This window comes from Chelonia mydas, chromosome 7 (genome assembly GCF_015237465.2).
Source record: "Chelonia mydas isolate rCheMyd1 chromosome 7, rCheMyd1.pri.v2, whole genome shotgun sequence".
Taxonomy (NCBI): Eukaryota; Metazoa; Chordata; order Testudines; family Cheloniidae; genus Chelonia; species Chelonia mydas.
The window spans coordinates 103,542,070-103,562,583 of NC_057853.1; the positions used below are offsets into that span (position 1 = coordinate 103,542,070).

The 20,514-nt window shown below is 41.4% G+C and overlaps 1 protein-coding gene across 1 annotated transcript in view; it reads right to left on the reverse strand.

Moving 5' to 3' along the window:
- GPR26 (G protein-coupled receptor 26) overlaps window positions 1-13,083 on the reverse strand; it is a 29,339-nt gene extending 16,256 nt beyond the window's left edge. The window contains exons 1-2 of the mRNA XM_007053059.3: window positions 11,885-13,083; window positions 1,413-1,526 (exon numbers count right to left, since the gene is read on the reverse strand). Coding sequence (XP_007053121.2) covers window positions 1,413-1,526; window positions 11,885-12,552 — 782 coding nt within the window. The 5' untranslated portion in view covers window positions 12,553-13,083. The remainder of the gene's footprint in view (window positions 1-1,412; window positions 1,527-11,884) is intronic.
- Between the last annotated feature and the right edge of the window lie 7,431 nt (window positions 13,084-20,514).

Sequence of the window (20,514 nt, forward strand, 5' to 3'; positions counted from 1 at the left end):
GACTAGGCGCTCAAGCCTGACAAGTGTTGAGAACTCTGTTCCCAATCCAGGAAAACACTTGGACATCTACCTCACTTTGAGCACTCAATAGACCCATTGACTTCAACAGGATTACTCACATGCTTAAAGTTAAGCATGTACCTAATGTGCTTTGCTGGATTTAGGATAGACTGCTCAGCACCTTGCAAGAACCTTAAAAATCACCATTCGTCCTTAAGTGCAAAGCTTTAATGTAAAATGAAGTTAGCCTCTTGAAATCAGACAAATACTCTAGCGCTGACATTGTAAAGCATGAGACTGAAGACTAAGTGATTGTAATAATCTAAAAAGTGTCAGAATGTGTTGCCTAGAAGATCTTATTACTGTTATTAAGTGGAATTTATCAATAAATACAGTCACATTCTGTCACAAATAAACACCATGCATTTAATGGTCATTATTGTCATGGGCATAACGTCATGAATGACATCAAGCCTCCAGTTCTGGCAAGAGATTTTAAGCCCTTTTTTTTTTTTTTTTAAATATACCAAATATCATAAATATGCCAAAAAATTAACTTAACCTTTTAGGTTGTGCCCACATATGTTGGGTCTGACTTTCCAATAATTTATTTTCACTGGAACAGCATTAAGTAATATTCAAGAAAATATTTCCTTCTCTAGTTCTGCACCAGAATTTTTCTGGAATCCTTTAATAAAGAATGCAAGTTGTACATTCCTTTCCAACATATGTAACTTCAGAATGTTTATCTGGGCTACATGCTTTAACATTTTTTATCTCATAGGATTAATTTTGTGCTTCCTATAGGACTATTTTCAAAGATAAGATAGCAGATGGAAAATGGCATCTGATCATAAATCACAAGAATTTTTGTTTTAGCTCTGAGCCACGAAAGCTTCGATATTCCGTTTATGACTAAGAGCTCTATCCAGTCAGACAAAATTCCCATTTAAGTCTGTCAGCCAGATTCTGATCTCATTTGACCAGATTCTCATAGCTTTACTCAGGCTGTGTAGTACCTTACTCTGTAAGGCGTCCCACTGAAATCAGTGGGACAATCTGTGAAGTGAACTAAGTATTAATAAGGATAGCAGACCCATCTGACCCACTGACTTCCATGGAGTTACTCCTGATGAACTCTGATGTGTATGAGATAAGAATCCTGGTCTATTTGGACTTTGAGATCAAAGTCTGGCCTGTTGCCTGACTGAGAATTGGTCAGAATAAGAACTATAAAATATGTACAATACCATTAGTACAGTAAATGCAACCTCTGTCATAACAGTGGAAATGTTTAACAAAAATTTTGAAGAGAGTAGGAGACTTGGGATTAATATTCTGTTTTCTGATTCATTGATCTAACTTTTCTGAGTTAGTGCATATGGAATTTCAGTAGGTAGGTTTGAACTTACCTTGTAATTACATAAGGTGCAAAACAAAGTATAAAAGTACCTATAAAGGTACTGATTTTCTTTGTTGCTCGTTGCCTCCGTCTCTTTTGTTCTTCTAGACAACGCTCTCGTACACTGTGTAACATTTAACACAAACAATAACATGAATCACAATACCAAATAGCAGATTTTAATGGTTTTACTCTTGGCATGATTTATAAAAGCCTTCCCAGAAAACATTCTAGTCATACAGGACACTGCTATCTATTAATTCATTGTATCCCTTAACTTATATTTCTCCCCACCCCAACAATAATTACTGTAAGAATTTTTTTCTTTTCTTTTATAATGAGATTGGGTCAAATTCAGTTCTGGTGAAAGTAGCTATAACTCTCATTGGAATCAGTGGAAGTTGTACCTGCTTACATCAGGCCTGAATTTGGCCCTTTCTGTTCAACGGAATTTGGAAAAAAAACAAAATAGTACATATGGAACACTAGTCTATAGAAAGAACGTTTTAAACAACATATTACAGGAAAGGAGAAAAAAGGAGATTTGAACTTCCCAAAGCGACAACCAATAAATATTTAGTATATTAATACCTTAGTTAAAAGCAATAAAAATGTAACTGGAAAAATACAACATACTGTGAAAGCTTTGTGTGACATTAGAAAGATCATTCTATCACATAGATATGAATTATATGGCCATACGCTTTGTAATTACTGGTAAATTTCTGTGCATAGTACTAGAAAAAGTTGATGTAACTTTGCAAAACAGACAATTAAATATCAAGTCTAAATAGCTATAACATCCTTAACTCTGGACTGAAACCTGCAAGCTTGTTTACACAGACTGACTAGACAAATAGAAAGAAATTAACTATATATTTACTTCAGTATAATATTTGCCATTTTAGCACATGAACTGCTCCTTAAAACTCACATTGGGCCGGATCTGGAGGTGTTTTCTGAAACCCTGGTTCTATGAGCCACCTATGAGTTGCTAAGGAGCTGGACTCAAATTGAAATTAATGTGAGGATCCTCAGCACTTTCTGAAGTGGACCCTCCATTTTACTTGGCAAAACTTCCACTGAAATCAATATCAATTTACCTAAATTAGGAGTGAGTGAATTTAGGATCCAGTTGAGGCCCATTCTGCACCTCTATACATGGAGAGAAGAGCACTTTCTCAGGGCTGTTACATCTGCACTGTGCATGTGGGTTGAAAGGGGCAGGGAAAATGCCCCATCTCCCTCAATGTCCCAACTAGCACGACTACATATGCTATGGCAGGTACAGGGCTGGCAAAGGTACGTTCCCTCTTGAGCAAGGGAAACCAAGAAGCAGACTGGGGCTCTGAGTCAGTCTGTTCCCTGCTCTGCTCCTGGGGCAGCAACTGGAAGCTGTTCATGCACAGGACTAACAGCAGAGCCACTACGGATCCTAAGTTAGGACCTCACAGTTTGAGCCAGGAGCAGCATTTCTGTAATTGTTGTTTCTCAATAATTTTACTGTAAATGCATTACTGGTTCTCAGTTCCAAACATGTATACAGTAACAGGCATAGGGCCTACTACCATCTCCTCATTCTGATATCACTTAAGTCTAATGGAAACACAAAGATTTTCATTATCATCTAAGTGTCTAATCCTTTTTTGAATCCTACCTAAATTGTGTACTTCATTGCTACCTTGTGGCAATGAGTTCCAATGCTTGCCATGGGTTTTGTTCAAGAAAAAAGATTTCCTTTTATCCGTTGGAAATGTATCCTTATATTGTCAGCTCCCTGGGCATCTTCAATCACTGTTTTTTAAAACAAACATGCCAAAAAAAAAGGTTCTTCCTCCCCTGAAATATGTGATCCCCACCCCTATTCCTCGAAAAAATAGTCCTGCCCAGGACGGGGAGAATCATATCTCAACAATGCCACATGTTCAAATTCTCTTTTTGTTTTATTTTTTGTTCCTGTTTTTCATCTCTTCAAGGGTAGAAGTGGAATTTTTATACCTTTGGGAAAAGGTTCCACTGGAACCCAGGATTTGCTTTCAGTCCTGAAGGAACTGGGAAATTGGATTTTACACATGTGGCGTTTTAGATTTTGACCATCCATTTTAGGTTTGTAGAGGTTTTTATTGCTTCCTCTTTGCCCTGTACAGCTGGACTCATGGCAACTGAGCCATCTGGCTTTGTAGGTGAAGGGACATAATCCAAAAAACCACAATTCCCATCAATTTTTTTAACTCTCTAAAATATATTTTCTCTGTGCTAGGTAGCATATTTGGAATGATTTAGTATTCAGGTTTTATTAGCACTCAACTGGGACACTGCATATCTCACTCCAGACTTCCACACTGGTGACTAACACAACCATCCCAAAAGCATGTGATAAACACATAATATATTTTCTTTCACTCTTTTTCTTAGACACATATACATGTATTTATGTGTATATGTATATTTCCATATGAAAATACACTTATATGTATATTAGGGCTGTCAAGTGATTAAAATAAATTAAACATGATTAATCGCACAATTAAAAAAAGTAATTGTGATTAATCATGCTGTTAATAATAGAATGCCATTTATTTAAATATTTTAGATGTTTTCTACATTTTCAAATATATTGATTTCAATTACAATACAGAATACAAAGTCTACACTGCTCACTTTATATTATTTTTATTACAAATATTTGCACTGTAAAAAACAAAAGAAATAGTATTTTTCAATTCACCTAAAACAAATACTGTAGTGTAATATCTTTACCATGAAAGTTGAACTTACAACTGCAGAATTATGTAAAACAAATGCATTAAAAAATAAAAATGTAAATTTTTAGAGCCTGCAATTCCACCCAGTCCTACTTCTTGTTCAGCCAATCGCTCAGACAAACAAGTTTGTTTACATTTGTAGAAGATAATGCTGCCTGCTTCTTGTTTATAATGTCACCTGAAAGTGAGAACAGGAGTTGTAGCCGGCATTGAAAAATATTCACGTGCCAGATGCGCTAGAGATTCTTATGTCCCCTCATGCTTCAATCACCATTCTAGGTGATATTCATTCATGCTGATGACAGGTTCTGCTCGATAACAATCCAAAGCAGTGTGGACTGACAAGTGTTCATTTTAACTATCTGAGTCAGATGCCACCAGCAGAAGGTTGATTTTCTTTTTTGGTGATTCAGGTTCTGTAGTTTCCACATCGGAGTGTTGCTCTTTTAAGAGTTCTGAAAACATGCTCCACACCTCGCCCCTCTCAGATTTTGGAAGGCACTTCAGATTCTTAAACCTTGGGTCGAGTGCTGTAGCTATCTTTAGAAATCTCAAACTGATATCTTTTTTGTGTTTTCTCAAATCTGCAGCGAAAGTGTTCTTAAAATGAACATGTGCTGGGTCATCATCCAAGACTGTTATAACATGAAATATATGGCAGAATGCAGGTAAAACAGAGCAGGGGACATACAATTCTTCCCCAAATAGTTCGGTCACAAATGTAATAAACACATTTTTTTTAATGAGAGTCATCAGCATGGAAGCATGTCCTCTGGAATGGCAGCTGAAGCATGAAGGGGCATACGAATGTTTAGCATAGCTGGCATGTAAGTCCTTGGAATACCGGCTACAAAAGTGCCACGCGAACACCTGTTCTCACTTTCAGGTAACATTGTAAATAAGAAGTGGGCAGCCTTATCTCCTGCAAATGTAAACAGACTTGTTTGTCTTAGTGATTGGCTGAACAAGAAGTATGACTGAGTGGACTTGTAGTCTCTGAAGCTTTATATTGTTTTGTTTTTGAACGCAATTATGTAACAAAAAAAATCTACATTTGTAAATTGCACTTTCAGGACAAAATGATTGCACTACAGTATTTGTATGAGATGAATTGAAAAATACTATTGCTTCTGTTTATCACTTTTACAGTGCAAATATGTGTAATAAAAATAATATACATTTTTATTTCAATTACAATACAGAGTACCAGATATATGAAAATGTAGAAAAAAATCCAAAATATTTAATAAATTTCAATTGGTATTCTATTGTTTGAGTGTGATTAAAACTGCTATTAATCATGATTCATTTTTTTAATCGCGATTAATTTTTTTGAGTTAATCGCGTGAGTTAACTGCGATTAATCAACAGCCCTAATGTGTGTGTATACACACATATACATATGTTTTGATAATGATAATAGAACTGCACTCATAATCTACCTTTCATTAATGTTTCTTCAGATCACTGAGATCATTAATTAAGGACATTTCACAACTATGCTATACTATGTTGGAAAGCTGGTGTAAAGCACTTCATTCTAGAATGGAAAGTTTATGAGATACTGGACTTTCAAATAATCACAATGTGATATATATCGAAGCTAATTTGTGGGGGGGTGGGGCGGGGGAGGAGAGAGAGATTTATAAATTTTCTAGCCATCTACTCCAGCTTATAAGGCAACATGGCTTTATGAGTAGAGAGATGAAAAACAATAATAATAAAAAATGTAAAACATTTTTAAAGGTGTGCCCTAAACAAACACATGATCATATGAGGTGTTTTAAAAGTTTTTTTGGCACTCATTTTGGATGATCTTCAAAGATTACCTGTTGCTTTACAATTCAGGAATAATGTGACCATCCTTTCCAGCATTATACATCCTTGTGTGTACATATATTGGTACATAAGGTCCCAATCCTGAATTATGAACGACAGGGGGATGTGCGGACATATTTCTCAATGCAGGATTGTGGTCTAAATATATTCCATCCAAAAAGAGGAATTGGGCACTGGCAAGTCAGGAAATGCTACGTGAAGGACAGACACTCAGCTTGAACTTTGCACCCCCATTCACATTCCTTAACATATAATCTCAGATAATGCAATAAAAAGTGGGCTTTCGTATAAATCTCATATGTAGGCCATATACTCTACCATATTGTACTGCTGTATGACACAGATGGTCCAAGATTTTGGGAAAAGGACTGAGTGGGAAGAACCCCTTTGTATGCTGGGGTTCACCATCATTTTCAGTACAAAAAATTAACATTTATAGACCAGATTAAGGAGGCAGAGGGGAAAATGAATATTTGTTATGGAGAATGAGAGGTGGAGGGGGACAGAGAGAGACTGTGAGTAAGGAGAAAGAAACTGGAGGACAGACATTATGGGGAAAATGTAGGTAGAAAGGGGGTGAATGGGGGCATGGAGGATGGAGAGTAACTGATTGAATCAAATGAAGATTGAGAGATGTTGGGGTTACAGTATTGAAAAAAATTGAAAGGTCTCTGTGTGTAATGATTGTGCCTTGTATTGTGCCTACATTGTAGCTGTCTGGAGCTCATACTGTCTTTTTGTTAGTAGTTTGTACAGTGCCTCATAATGGTCTCTTGAGTATGTGGGATGTTTGAAATGACTGTATTTTCCACACGTAGTGAGCAACAGGTGAATTATTCAGGTCTTGCCAAACAAGTTGCAATTGAATATAAAGACTAGATGATACCATTAAATCTTTGTGCCTCCTATTTAACGTCTTTTAATAATTTCTAAGGAACTTCCCTTCTGTGGTGGGGGAGTTCTTGCTTTTCTTTCCTTCTCTGTCTTTATTCCCTTTTGTTCTCTCATTCAATTGTCTTCTCAGATCCAGGTATTTCCCACTCTTATATTCCTGCTATATTTTTTTCATTTCCCAGTTTCTGTATATTGTTTTTTTTCTCTTCCTTACTTGCTCTACATATCTGTTTCACCTTACATGTGTTGTTGCTGTTAATAGAATTATTACTATTATTAATATTGAGCCTAGGACCCATAACCATGGATTCTTGAAGTTTATAGGTGTTACAGTAAGAATAATAAATAATAAATGAGTTATCTAGTGGATGAGGATTAGCTGGAGGTACACAGTATATTCAGGACAAATTCAGAATAATATTATAGGGGTGAAAAGTAGTTCATGGCTATGTGTGTTATAATTTGGTGATGTATCCGATATAATTGAAGACACTTGGTTTCTAACTGTGGACCCAGAATCCTATGTTAAAAACTGCAGTTCAAAAGAGTTCATTAAATATATGATGTATTTATATTGTTTTATTCCAAAAAGAGTATTTCCTACCTCTGAACCTTTTTTAAACTGTTAGAAAATAACTACCATATATTATTTTTAGTTCACCACTGCATAAACTGTCAGAATATAACTGCTATATTCTGTATTTCGTTTTTCAATTTTCTTAACCAACTAAATAGCATTATTTTGAGGAGAGTAAATAATAGTGTTGTCCCTTAAAAATTGCAGATTGCTTTAGATAACTGTAAAGTAGTTGCAGTATTCAAGATATTTCCCACAATAAATATCAAGAAAGCACAAGGGAATATGGCTGATACTAAGGTAACCCTGTCCAATTATCTTGCTATAACTGGAAGATTTTGGGGATTTGGAATTCTAACTCCCATAGACTCCTTTAAAATCCCATCCGACTTTCTTAGGTCTTGATCCACAAGATAAATCAATAAGAGAACTTATGTATTTAAAGTTATGCATCTGCTGACGTGCTTTGCTGGACTAGCACTTTATAGACATATGCGGAGATAAGAGGGTTTTTTTATAGGCTTCATATCATAGGAGCTGTTCCAGTGTATAACTGATTCATATACAGTAATTCCATCCATTTGTTACAGCAGTGCTGGACAGCACAGCTACAGATCAAAGTCAGCCAATGTTTCTGTTATTTACAACAGGATTTTTTCTATGCAATGTACAGGAATTTGATATAGTGAATGGATTATAATTATCACTAATGGACATGATGTTCTCCATGTTATCCTGTCAGTTTGCAAGATAAGGTGTGTAACATGCACAACCACTTTGGATCAACCCCTGGTAACTAGAAACCATTGTTTCAATGTTTTAGTGCAGAAACATCCTCAAGTTAACCTAGGCTAGAGAAAATCACAATAAGTTGTATTAGCAATAAGAAAATTTTTCACAAAACAGAAAATGCTTTGTTTGGACACTTATTTTTTTGTCTTCTAAATACTGTAGAAACTATTTTAGGGCCCAATACTGCCAAAAGAGTCAAGAACAGTGATGACTATTTTAATTGGTCCCAATGTTTTCTACGGCACTGCTCATGGACGTAACTATTACATCTGATAGTGTTTGCAAGAAATACTACTGAGAACTATTTGGCTATTTTTTATCAACCAAATGGCACATATGGTAGGGGAATCCTTATTCACAGAATCCTAGACTTTAAGGTCAGAAGGGACCATTATGGTCATCTAGTCCGACCTCCTGTACAACGCAGACCACAGAATCTCACCCACCCACTCCTGCGAAAAACCTCTCACCTATGTCTGAGCTATTGAAGTCCTCAAATCGTGGTTTAAAGACTTCAAGGAGCAGAGAATCCTCCAGCAAGTGACCCGTGCCTCATGCTACAGAGGAAGGCAAAAAACCACCAGGGTCTCTGCCAATCTTCCCTGGAGGAAAATTCCTTCTTGACCCCAAATATGGCGACCAGCTAAACCCTGAGCATGTGAGCAAGTCTCACCAGCCAGACACCCAGGAAAGAATTCTCTGTAGTAACTCAGAACCCACCCCATCTAACATCCCATCACAGGCCATTGGGAATATTTACCGCTAATAGTCAAAGATCAATTACTTGCCAAAATTAGGCTATCCCATCATACCAACCCCTCCTCAAACTTATCAGCTTAGTCTCGAAGCCAACATGTCTTTTGCCCCCACTACTCCCCTTGGAAGGCTATTCCAGAACTTCACTCCTCTGATGGTTAGAAACCTTCATCTAATTTCAAGTCTAAACTTCCTGATGGCCAGTTTATATCCATTTGTTCTTGTGTCCACATTGCTACTGAGCTTAAATAATTCCTCTCCCTCCCTGGTATTTATCCCTCTGATATATTTATAGAGAGCAATCATATCTCCCATCAGCCTTCTTTTGGTTAGGCTAAACAAGCCAAGCTCTTTGAGTCTCCTTTTATAAGATAGATTTTCCATTCCTCGGATCATTCTAGTAGCCCTTTTCTGTACCTGTTCCAGTTTGAATTCATCCTCCTTAAACATGGGAGACCAGAACTGCACACAATATTCCAGACAAGGAATATTGCTATGAAGCTATGGATAAGGGAGTGATTTATGCCTGAGAGTCTCATTAATGTCAGCAGGAGCTACTCCCTTATCTGCCCTACATCCTTAGTTGAAAACAACCCTAAATTGTTACTTAAGTGGAAAAAGAAAAGATTTTCTGAACTAAAGTTTCCATTTCTCTCTCATCTAAGTCAACTGCAACTAAAGCAGGCACTAAAGATGCGTGAAATCCTACCCCTTCATCCCTTTGGTGCTTGGGGACCCAAGGCTCAGCAGTACCAGAAATCTGACTCATGTTCTTGTCCCTATGAAGGGAGGTTCTTCACCAATGGGAAGAAGCTGTCTTGTCCTTCTGGAGCTCAGCTGCTAGCTAGCTGCAAACTGAATATCCTCTCAGCAGGGGGAGCCCCGATGTTTGTCTTGCAGGGATAGAGGCTGAGATTGATCAATAGAAAAGAATGTCACTGCAGATGAATGGACTGGAATGGAACCCTTTCTCCATCCCACCCAGAGCTCCCCATCCAGACCTTCTCACCCCCAGCCAGCTCTTCTCCCCTCCAACAAGTTCCCAGACTGATGACCTCAACTCAACCCACCCACAGCCAGATCTCCCAGAAAGATCTCTTCCCTTCCACCCCACTCCCAGCTCCTCCCTTTATACACCTCCTCCCCTTGTCCACCTCCAGCCAGAGACTCCCAGTCAGACCTCCTTTCCTCACCCCAGCCCCAGTCCGACCATTTTCTTCCTTCCCCCAGCCAAATGTAGCTCTAGACAGACCTGTTCCCCTTCAATCACTTACTGCAAATAGCCAGACACACTTCTGCTAGATCCCCCAAGCCAGACCAGTTCCTCTCGGCCCCCCAAGCCCAATCAGCCAGACCCATTCCTCCCTACTTTTCCCCTTCCAGAACTCACCCCTCCATCCATTCCCACTCTCCTCAGCCACCCCACTCAACCAGACCTTCTCCCCAGCCCCAACTAGCAGGACTCCCTACATCCTAAACCAGGACACTGTCAGCCAGACCTGTTCCCTTCCACCTCCACCCACCAGATCCATGAGGGCCCCCAGACAGACTTGAATACCTGTCCCCCTCAGACTGATCTGCCTGACCTGCTCTCTTCCATCACTCCAGCCCCACACCCATCCAGCTCCAGCCAGACCTGGACTCCTCAAGAATTTGGTCCTCTCTTTTCCATCCTGTCTGCCTCCTCTAGCTAGATCTGTTCCCCTCCACTCCTCTCCAAAGCCTCATCCTCTCTGATCTCCCCACGGCCAGGCATCTGCCCCTCCGCCAGACACACTCACCCAGCCAGCCTTATTCCCTTCCTATTGTCCATGGGCTTCTTCCAACTAGGCTCCCACTCCGCCAGCCTCCACTCCCCACTCCCCTCCCTTTTTTACGGACCCAGGAAGAACCCCCAGCAAAAGTTGCTTCCCTCCGGACTTCTCTACCCGGCCAGATCCACCCCCTACCATCCTCTCACCGATCCCCCCGGAACTACTCCTTCCTCACACGCTGCAACTACCCTCGTCTGAACCTCCCCCCCCCCCCCACACCCACTCCTTCAACCCCCCATGCTCATCTAAGAATCATTAGCCCCCTGTATTCCAGAGTCCCATTCCTCCCATACCTAGGCAGGGTGGGCTGATGGAAGGTCTCTGGGGCAGATTTAACTCACGTTCCCTTTGCTTGTCAGATGAAGGCTGGCACTGAATGCTCTCGTGTGTGGATTTACACCCAGCTATTCACTCGTGTTTAGTTGGTGCCTATTACTTCCTTCGAGGCGGATACAGTTCCTGACTCCGCGCTGCCAACGCAAGGCTCGAGCAAAGGAATGGCATTCAGGGCAGCAGTTTCTCACTGCACGGTGCCAAAGGTAAAGGGCGTGCTGATTTTCAGTTTAATCCACCCCCGGTAGTCCCCAGGCACATTTTAGACTGTCGTTAGCAAACCATCGGCACGTGCTCATCGCTAAGTCCGTTTTCGGAGCCAAAAGGGCAACTTTCAAAGAACTCTTTGCAGTGAAAGTGCCGTCCTAGCCAAAGCCCGCTACTCCTGTTAACTCCACCCCAATGCAATCCCCTGGCCATAACAAACCAGGGTCGTTAAATGACATTGCTTGCCATTATCCCATCTCAGGATTTGTTGGCAGCGAATTTAACAGCAAATGTGCGCGCAACGCAAACAAGCATGCTGATTATAAGCAGACCAGAGCTATATTTTAGAGATCCTCCTTCTGTCCTCCCCTCCCCAATACCCTCCTTGCCTTCCTTGTGATACAGATCGGGTCCTATTACGATGCTGAACCCAGTCTTGCACCTGATCTGGCTTCCTTTTTAGTGGGACCGCCTCATTCACTGAGCATACAGACCATCTCCTTACCTGGGATGGATGTCCACCAGCAGCACCAGTGTCTGCATAGTAATCACGTCAATCCTCTTACAGTGAAACCGTGCCACCTTCAGCACTTTTAGATAGGTGAAACACAACACTATGAGGGAGAGGAGGAAGCTGAGGATGTGAAAGACCCCAGTGAAAATCACAAACTGTGTCCTCTCCTCTGATCTCTTGTTGCACAGGGTGCAGGAGGCATAAAGGTGATGGAAACCCACCCAGGAGAGAGAAGCTGCCACTATAGGGAAGGACACAGAGTGTAGCCACGTGTAGCTCAGTATCAGAGCAGCATCTCTGTAACGCATTTTGGAATGGTAACTTAGAGGGAAGACCACAGCTATCCATCTGTCTATGCTCAGCGCTGCCATGCTCAGCATGGAGTTCGTGGTCAAGAAAGTCTCCAGGAATCCCACCATGTGGCAAAACTGATCTCCCCCCGGTTGATTCTTGTAAATGATCCCAGCCAGGGTCAGGGGCATGTTCAAGACAGTCATCAACAAGTTGGAGAAGGTCAGGTTGAGGATAAACAATCCCGGGACCTGCTTGCGGATGTCGGCGCTGTACAAGAAGCAGATCAGCACCAGCACGTTGGACAGCAATGACACGAGGATCAGGACCACAACCAGGAAAGCCAGGATCACTTCCCAAATGCTCATGGTGCGTCCATTCACAGGAGGAACGTTTCCCAAACTGCACCCAGCGGGCACCCAGACAACATGGTGCGAGGTACTCTCACCTCCGCCTGCTCACACTCCGGCATGCCCTCAGTATTTTTAGAGGAACTGCAGTTCCCCCACCCCACCTCCGCTGCTTCTTTCCACGTCAAAGCTTTCAGCGGCGCGCACAAAAGCACTGGGAATGCCCGTCAAACGGCGAGGAGGGCTTAAAAAAACCATCAGCAGGACTGAACCACTGTCTCCACTCCTTCCATCCAAAAGGGGCAGGTTGTTCTGAGAAGCGGTTCTCCTGAGATCCCTAATTATTAGTCCCAACAATTCACCGAGTGCATCTAGAGTCTCCCCCCAACCCCAGCCCTTTCAGGCTGAAGCTAACGTGCTTTTAGGATCACAGGTAAAACCCCGATTAATTGATTAAAGCATGCACACTGCTGGTGCTTCGCAGACATTAATTCTCGTCCCCGCCCCCCCACTCCCTCCTCGCCCCTTAGAAAGCTGCAAGAGTGACTAGACTTTCCTCAGGAAAAATCCCATGCTTCTATGTAATCGATTTAGCCATTAATTTACAAACAACAGACACTTAACTGAGTTCCTAAACTCCAACATTTTTCATGCATTTCACTGCATCTGTTTGCACAATCACTATTGTTCGGCTAAGGCACAGGATGGATTAGCTGTGCTCAAAAGGAGGGTCAGGATAATGTATTCTATTACTATTCCTACAGTGTGATAGGGATACAATAATAATTCTATAGCTTATACTTCTTTTCATTCCTGGATGTTTGAGCAGTGAACACCTCTTTGTCCCCTTTTTAGAAAGCGGGAAACCAAGACACAGAAGGGTAAAGTAACCTGCCTCAGTGTCACAGAGCAGGTCAGTGGCAGAGGAACAGGATCCAGGTCTCCTGACTCTATGATAACATTTGTTTCATCTTAATCGTCACCAGCCCCCTGTAATAAAAGGTGAATGACTCCTGTGTGCGTGTAAACAAGATGCAGCTTGGCAAAGACAAACGGAACCTGGTAGGAACTATATGCAATTATTTGTTAAAATTAAACCTGGTTTGTGTCCTGATTTTTAAATGGAAGGAATTAAAAGAATTGTCTGGGTAGAGGTTTCCTTTCCTATCACTTTAAAATTGTTCTAATTAAAATGCTTAAATGTTGCAAGCAAGCAGTGCTGCATTCTGAACAAGGCAGTCAATTCTCAACACTCCTGCTATAAGAATTCAAAATATAGCCTGCTGCAGGTTTATGGTGGCTTAATAAGCACATAGTACAGTACATGTGTGCAGGGACTACATTTTTAAAAGGATTTTTTACTGCTTACTTCTATCACATGCACAATACAGTTCATGGTTGATTTACAGTGTCTATTCATTTTTAAAATACCCAACCTCTAATTCACACAGTAGAAGAGCTGTCTCTATCTACTGTATCAATGGCTTGTGTATTAGTGAAGAGCCCCATATTCTTCCGTCCAGATGTTTCTTGCTTAACACAGATCTTAAAAAGAGAAAGGAAATTAACCTACTAAGCCATGTAAACATGCCATTAAAGTTCTTGGACTCATTTACCTCTAACATTGGGCAGAGGACACAGGCCCTTTACCTAAACAAAAGGCAAATTGGGAATCAAATGGTCCACAGTGTAAAGAGGCCCTAATTTCAAAGTGGTCTCCTGCACACCAGGACAAAAGTCTAGCATTCTTGTCACAGGGTGAACTGTGCCTGTAAGGGAGTAAGACTCCAGTTTCAGGTCTGTGCCTGAGTCAGCTGAGCAAGGGTCAAGTGACAGCAGCCTGTAGGTAGTGCCTCCTGTCAGGGGGACTTTTGCTCAATTAGGGGGATAGTAGGGACTGGGGAAGACCTGGCATAGATGTCTCCACTGAGGCCTAGGGTGCGACCAGCATACCTCCCTGTCTGGCTGAAGCAGGAGAGTAGGAAAAGACTGATGGAGTATGACAGCAGGAGACCCAAGATGAGCAGGACATTCCAGAGTGTCTCCATAAAGAGACCTGGAGAGACTCCTGGTGTGAGAAACCTGGTGTCTGAAGCTGGGGCATTTGAGGTAGGTGCTGTAGAGCCTTGGGGAAGGGGCCAAATGGCCTAGGGACGTGCTGTTACCAGGCTGACTGGGAAGGAGTTAAAGAATGTGGGAATACATTCAATCGCTTCCTCCCCTGAGTCAGCCGCTCATCCACCTGTCACATGTGCTCCAGGATTAGTACTGCAGGGCAGCTCCACAAAGCAGTGTCCTCAACTTCTGTGCCTCAGCGGCTGCAATTCCCCTTGGTTTCAGAGAGCTGTGGCAGATGGGTTGATTTCAGCACTGAAGGAGGAGGAGGAGGGGTGGGAGGGTAATGGGATTCTGTGGAGCAGAGGGAGGATACCACAGGAAAGGGGGTCTTTCTGGGAGTGATAGAAATGGGAAGATAATGTGTTGGGGCTACATGAGAGACAGAAGAGGGACATCAGGATCAGGTCTGGTGGGAAGGCCTGGATGCGAGCAAGTCTGGCTTGACTGGAGAAAGATGTTGTGTCAGTCTGTCAGGAGAGGCTGAGTGGGGGAGTGGGTTTGGGTGAGGGAGACAGAAAAAGAAAAGGGACTTGGGTGGTGATGGTGGGGAGGATGTATCAGTCAGGGTAGGGTGGGCTGGCAGTGGTAGGGGACAGTAGGTCTGCAGTAAGAGTGGGGTTGGAGTTTGAAGTAGGATTTTCTTTTCAGAGATTATGGCCTCAAATTTTGGAGCAGATACACTCTTTCATACCAGGAACAAAGATTGAACGCTTGCTTTAATTGCAAAATAGAACCCAGCCTTAACTGTGGAATCACTGCTGCTGCTCCTAATGTATTCTGCAAGAAAGAAACAGAATTCCTAACAGCTTCTAGGAGCTATTAATATTAAACAGGGGGCTGCAGTGTTGGAGGGAAAACCTTTGGATGAGACATTAAATGAAGCTGTCTGTGTAGGTGCTACCCATATGGCACAGGTTATAAAGCGCAGAGGAGAACCCCACTGTCCTGCTGACATTCCCTCTGCTGGTAGGGTACGTTCTAATGTCCAAGGAAGCATAGGCCATTACCACTATTTAACTTGATAATTCAGCTAATAAAGGTTAGTGAGCACTTCAGGAGTAACTTAGAGTGAGGTAAATCCTACCCCCAGATCAGCAGACCAACGTGTAGAGGGACCATGATGCAGGGAGTTCACCTGCAATGGGGGTAGTGTGAAGTGGATTGATGACTATAGGCATCCACTAGCCAACCCTCACCCCGTGTACTGGGGGCACAGAAGCCATGCAGGCTATTGAAAATGAGAGGCTTCTAAAGCAGGTGTGGATTGGCTCTGTGGCCTTTCTCTGGCATGGAGGGGAAAAGCACATCATTCCCCAACCAACCAGAACAGCCTCATTTGTAGCATACTTCTGAGTTCATAATTGCTTTCTGCTGGCACCCCCATAGGTGCGAGACAATCCAAATGGGCGAGGAGAGGGTGGGATAAGGGCCTCATCTCTCTCTGCACCAGCTGACAGACCCGACCACCAGCAGAAGATGAGTGCATGTTAAGTGGTGTGGTAGCAGGCTCATTCCTCCTTCATGCCCAAGAGTTCTTGGGGTCTTGTCTATAAGGATTCTTGGGATCAGAACCCGGGTCTGCAAAGCCTGGGAGAGCTGATATTCCCACATCACTACTAAGAGGCCTTACAGTGCTACCTCCAAGGGGCACTGTGGCACTTAGGTGCTGCATGAAGTACTGCCCAAAGGGTCCAGAGGGACAGCACCCTCCGGCCCTCTGAATAGCCCATGCTCACTACTGAACCCTGGAGGGTGCCGCAGGAAGTTGCCTGAGTAATCATGCAGATTTCTGGCAGCCTGACACTCCAGACCTCATCTTTTTCTGATCTCCAGCCTCTGACCCCAACCTGACTTGGATCCTGACTCTTGCATCCTGATTCCAGGCTAGTAACAATCTCTGATCTCTGGCCTCTGACCCCAGCCTGACTCTGACCCGGACTCGTCCTTAACCGTCCTGGCTTTAGTGATTACTATGATCCCTACTTGCTGACTACTGCCTTGTGACCATCCTTGACTTGTGGACACCAGCCCAGATGTGACTGCTAGGCCAGGCTGCCTGTGCCCATGTCCCTTACATTGTGTCTCTGATGTGTTCCTAATGAGGTAGTTCATCTCTGTGTCTACCCACTAGGGCAGGACTTATCAAGCACAAAAAAAGCCCTCTGTGTCTTATCTTCTTTATGCTGTGCTCATCACTATGGTATCTGAGCTCCTTATTACAAACCCTAAAGTTATATGGATCCCTGATTCTTTTTCCCTACCTCTCCCCATTGGTAAGTTGTTACTGCTATTATTATTATTGGGAAAGCTACACTGAACAGTGAGTCTTGCATTTTGTCTGAAAGCGGTGAGGTAAACATTCCCTCACGTGAAGTATTCCTAGGTTTACTACTTCAAAGTCTATTGAATTCACAAACACATTCTTTGTTATAGCAGATTAATTGTTTGGTTCCAGAGTAGAGAAACCATCCTTATGTGTAAGGTCTAAATGATATATATTTACAGCAAAGCTATTGTACTCCAATTGAAAATACAGATTTCAACAAAGAGCTGAGGTTTGCTGTCTATCATTCACTCAAATTCCAATACATATGACAAATTGCTGAAACCCAGATACTGTGCATACCTGTTCCCCCTTTTAGTTATCTCTGCAGCTGTGGGGTTATTATTTACTGTCTTTGGATTTAGCAGTTTATTGCTAAGAGGCAGTGATAGGATCCACAAAAAAGTTCATATGACATGTAGAAGGGGAAACTGTGCTGTGACTATCCTGTTATTGCAGAGGCAATAATGTGCTGTAAGACATGATTGTAAGTTCCTTAGGGTAGAGACTGTACCATATATTCATCTGCAATATATCCATGCTACCATAAAAATATTATGAATATCTAGAACTATAAGCCAACTATTTACCAGTGACATCTGAAAACATGGTAGACCTTGATTGAGGGGATCAAAGATCCATTGGCATTTAATACATTATAATAAAATTATAATAATAGAACAATGTCTGTAGCTATGTGTTTGTGCACCGTGAGGGTCTGATCTCAGCTGGAGCCACTCGTTGCTATTATAATACCAATAATAACTAATCATCATTAATGTGCAGTCCATAACTGTACACCACACATTTTTTTCTTGTGAATGGCATATAATTAATACCTTTGCTATGTGACAATATATCATAATTATTCTGAGGGTCCCACATTCTTTACCTAGACATCACCTTAGCTATATAGTAGAACCACTGTAGTATTTTGAAACTTGCCTGGGCAAGAGGTTAACTTCTCAGTCTTCACAAAACCATTTCCATAACATTTTTGTCTATATTAGGCACTGGTCTAAGGCATGAGGCTAATTAAATCGGTGTTATTTAAGGTTCATTACTGGCGTTTAAATGTTCTTTGATCTTCAAAAGCCTTTGGGGGGGAAATGCAATTGGATTATATCACTGGTAAATAAGTTACTCAATGCAAATTAGTGAATTTGGGTCCTTAATGGTACAATTTAGGAGACTCTTTTTTGAAAATGGGGCCCTAACTGATTAAAACCTCTAAGCCACTTCTTCTACAAGAAACTAATATTAAGTGTCTAAACAATTGAAAAAAAAAAACAAATTAGGGCTCTACACTGAAGAGTTCATTAAGATTAGATGTATTTCAGTAGGAATGACTATTGCAACTTGGAAGTTCCTTTTTTTTGTCCCACTTTCATGTTCCAAATGCATTTTGCCCCACCACTTCTCCTCCTCCTCTAACAATGTCAGAAACTTTACAAACAGGTACCTTATATTTTTGATGAACAGAGGTGATTGCTTACCTTATAGCAGCAGCAGTATCTTTGCCTGTTCAAATTTCGCTAGCCTCTCTCAGACATCAGCATATCTGGAGATGGTGTACGGGCATTCCCTCTGGCCTCTGTTTATGATCAATTAAACTGCACTTGTTGTCAAGTATCAAGGGATAGCCATGTTAGTCTGTAATTTTCACTCCATGCATCTAAAGAAGTGGGTTTTTTACCCATGAAAGCTTATGCCCAAATAAATCTGTTAGTCTTTAAGGTGCCACCGGATTCCTCATTGTTTTTGTAAACTGTATTTGAGTAACAGTTTTATAATTCTAATAATATAATATCAGATGATGTGTATTAACTCTTTTCAAATGAGCTGAGTAAGATCCTGGTTCTGTTGAGACAATGGTAAACTTCCATTAACTTCAATAGGGGCAGAATTTTCACCTTGGTAGTAAATCTACAACAGATAACATGAGTACTGATTTTCATGATGCCTCCATCTTGCTTGGTGATGGATAGATTTAATGGGGCAGAGAGTACAGATAAATATTCCTTTTCTCAGATGAAAGGGTCAGAAGCAGTGGAGAACCCTTCCTCCTCTGTTTGTGCAAGGACTTACATGCTGGGGTACTACAATAGTGGAAGTGCTATGAATCTTCTGAAAAGCACTGGCAAGTGTGGGAGAGGAAAAGGCACAAGGAACCTCCTCTCTTTGTATGCTCTCTTCAGCTTGACACTGCACAAAACCTATACAGCAGGTAGCCTCTTCAATGGGGATGGAAAGGTGAAGAGGACATGGTTCCTTGGTTCCCCTACTACTGTGACCAGCACAGCTAGCATGGGGCAGAGGTGAATGAATATTGCACCTTCTTCAAGTGTGTTGTACTGGCCACAGTCCCTCATACTTCCCCAACTGGTGCCTTTATAAACTGACAGGTTTCAGAGTAACAGCCGTGTTAGTCTGTATTCGCAAAAAGAAAAGGAGTACTTGTGGCACCTTAGAGACTAACCAATTTATTTGAGCATAAGCTTTCGTGAGCTCACGAAAGCTTATGCTCAAATAAATTGGTTAGTCTCTAAGGTGCCACAGATACTCCTTTTCTTTTTATAAACTGAAATATGTGTCTTAAAAAGAGATGCATGACTATTGAGTAGAATGATTTCCATCCTATTTCCCCTTCTCCTATGTATTGCATTGTTCTGAGAATATCACTTGTGGACTATAGCCTGCATTTGAAATCAATTTTTAAGTTCTCATAAGCCACTGCTTTCTCAGAAGCCATTGCTTTCTGAAACTACATAGAGAACCCTTTCTATGTTTCACTACCCAGTTCCATACTTGCACGATTTGAGACATGCTAGTGCAGTGACAATTACTACAATGTTATTTACTAAAGCTCTTCTACTGAATGATTAATGCTCAGGTTGTCACTAACTATTAGTTTGCTTCATGGAATTAAAAAAAACCCCATCAAGTCTTCAGGCACACGGATGCTGCTTCTGGCTGTTCTGCCTGCTGCATAGATTTTTTTTAAGGGCTCTTAGGGTAGATTAGACAATCAAATCAATCCAGCAGCAACCCACATGAATCTTTGACTCAGGAACTTTCTGTGGGTGGATGTACGCTCATGTGTGGAAGGCACTGCTCTTTCTGTGGTCTGTTTTTGAATAATTTCTGAGCTTTATTCCCTATAACCAAGTCAGTGGCTGAATTGTGCTCAATTTCTCGGTGTGCCTATGGCAGTAAATGTAGCTGTCTTCATTATCTATGTAAATATGAGAGATGATACTGACACAGAGTTTTGTAGCATCAATGCAATATTTAGTTTTTAAATTATACTTTTTAAATCTCATGGGTACAGTATTGTCAGTAGCGTAAATATTGCCAAGTCATACCTCTGCTTTATTTCAAAAGTGCATTGTACACAATTATTGCAATTTTTGATATTTTGTTTCAAGAGTGAACTGCATTCTGTTATTTCTTTGAATGTTAAATTCCATTTTAACATATTTTAAATGAGATGATGTAGCAAGTATGACTGCATTAGCTGGCTTATCCCCAAACATAAT